This window comes from Monoraphidium neglectum (genome assembly GCF_000611645.1).
Source record: "Monoraphidium neglectum strain SAG 48.87 unplaced genomic scaffold scaffold06424, whole genome shotgun sequence".
NCBI classification, from domain to species: domain Eukaryota; kingdom Viridiplantae; phylum Chlorophyta; class Chlorophyceae; order Sphaeropleales; family Selenastraceae; genus Monoraphidium; species Monoraphidium neglectum.
In genome coordinates this window covers 1-2,249 of record NW_014007216.1, presented here as the reverse complement: position 1 = coordinate 2,249, position 2,249 = coordinate 1, and the positions used below count along the sequence as shown (strand labels likewise).

The 2,249-nt window shown below is 59.9% G+C and overlaps 1 protein-coding gene across 1 annotated transcript; it reads right to left on the bottom strand.

The window, feature by feature from the left end:
* Positions 1-174: 174 nt before the first annotated feature.
* MNEG_16492 (hypothetical protein) lies at positions 175-1,388 on the bottom strand (the record flags this gene model as incomplete). Its single annotated transcript, XM_014035038.1, has 4 exons — positions 175-306; positions 669-717; positions 1,034-1,110; positions 1,350-1,388. Coding segments are annotated over 4 exons (297 nt in total), but the record flags the coding sequence as incomplete, so codon positions are not given.
* Positions 1,389-2,249: the final 861 nt, after the last annotated feature.

Here is a 2,249-nt window from a genome sequence, read left to right as displayed (position 1 = left end):
GGCGTGCCGGAAGGGGGGGGCAAGGGTGGCTTATGCAGGGTGGGTAGTGCAGGGGGTCAGGGGGTGCAGGGTGCAGCGTGGCATGTGCAGCGGTGCAATACAAGGTATGCATACTCGGGGTCCTGAGATCCCTTTGATTACACAAGTTCACAAATCACAGGTCAGACTACCCACCTCATACTCTTCCTCGTAGACCCACATGCGGACCTCATCAGTGAACTCGTCCGCGGGGTCGTCGCCCAGGGTGTTCTGCGCCACCATGTGCAGCGCGGCGCACGCCCACGCGCCGCTCCCCACCATCGCCACCTGGAGCCGACGGTGAAGGTCGGTGAGGGTGGTGTCGCTTTTGCGTGTGGATGGCGTGCTGTGGCTTGCGTTTTTTGTGTGAGGATAAGTGTGCGACAAAATGTATGTGCATTTGTATGCATGTATGTGCGAGCGAGTCTGTGTTCGTGTGTGCGTACGTGTGTCTCTGTCTCTCTGTGTGCATGGGTGTGGGTAATTATATGTGTGTGCGCATGTGTGCACGTGAATGATTCTGAGGGTTCACGTTTGCTTCCAGGCCTCATACATACACCAAACAACTACCAAGGCACATGCCACAAAGACTGCAGGCCGTTTCAGTCCTAAATAGTGATGTCAGCATTGATGATGTGCATCGGGCGCACCTTGTACCGCCTGAGGTTGTCGATGAGCATCTTGTAGTCGGTGACGTACCTGACAGCGGGTGACGTCACCACACAGGTGGTGCGTGGTTACAAGGAATGGCGGGAGTGACAATGCCCCTTGAGGTCAGCTGGTCACCCACTGGTCAGCAACCCCTCACAACCCCCCAAAAAGCACAGGCTGCCAGGCCCGCGCTGTGCGTGGCGGCGCTGTTTGTGTGGGTGACCCCTGCCTCCCAGACTTTGCATTCGACCAGGATTGACCAATTGCCCGCATTGTGTCTGGGGGCATGGCGCAGTTTGCATTGGTACCATTGGTCCGGTCGGGAGAGCTTCGAGAGACCCAAGGCCCTAGCGCCACCGCCCACCAGTCCGCGCCGGCCGCGACCGCCGGCCGCTGGATCACGCCGCCAAAGCCGATGAACAGGTCGGCGCCGCCAGTCACCTGAGGCCGTTACCAGATATGATGACATGACGCACGACAGCACAGGCTCAGGTCAGCAAACTATCCTTGTCAAGCGTGGTGAAGCGTTGCAAGAGCAACCCGCTCTGGATAGGATAGGGTGCGGTTTATTGCAGCAGGTATCCCCCAATCGCGCGCCTCTGGAGCCATCCTGGCAGCGGAAGCGCGCCACGCGGCCGCGGGCAGGCAGGGCCGGCCGGGCTACACCGTAGCGTAACCACCTGCACGGCTTCCAGATCCGTGATGCCGTCCCCGATCATGACGATCGTGTTATAAGGCTGAGACTGGCGGATACGCGCTATCGCCTCGGGCTTGCCCTGCGTGAGTGTGTTTGTTTGGGGGGGGGGGGCGCATGCATGTGTGCACTGTGTTCGTGCGTGTGTGCATGAGTGCCACATCGCCCTCGCAAGCACGCACACCCTCCCTGTGGCGCCACCGCCGGCCGCAGGCCCAAGGTCGACCGTCAGAGGGAGCCCCCTAAACCGCCCTCCCCGCCGCCCCGCCCGCCCAGCCAGACGCGAGGCGTGGCGCAGGAAGAAGCGCAAGGGCGAGCGGTACATAAGCGAATGCGGCAGGCGCTTCTCTTCTTTCCCTCGCCGTCCGCGTTTTTGGGCGCACCTGGTTGTGCGCTGTGGGTTCGCTGAGGTCGAATCCCACCAGGCGGGTGGGCTCCCCTGTTTCGTCATCCCACTGCGGTGGGTTGAGTGGGGGCGCGGCGTTTACGGTTGTGTCTGGGGGAATAGATGGCCATAGATGGTAGTGGTTGCTGCCATAAAATGGAGGGGTGTTGGGGTGAGTGGTGAGGTTGGGGTGGACGTGTGGGGTGGGAAAGATAGTGTGTGCGTGGGTTGGTGTGTATGTTGGGGGAGGGGGGTTTGTGAGTATTAGCAAGTTGTAAAGAGGACCAGGCGTTCGTTGTTCATGAATTGCAAACGAGTGTGTGAAATGACTCGACTGGGACCAGCTGCACCCGCCCAAATCTCTGGCTCAAACGCCAACCTAGCCCTACCCTTGCTGAATCCATGTGCAAATGAGTGTCACACACCACAGCCCTCATGCACACTCAAACCGGCCACAGACCCAACCTTCCTGCAAACTGTTAGTTGGCCAAACACCCACCC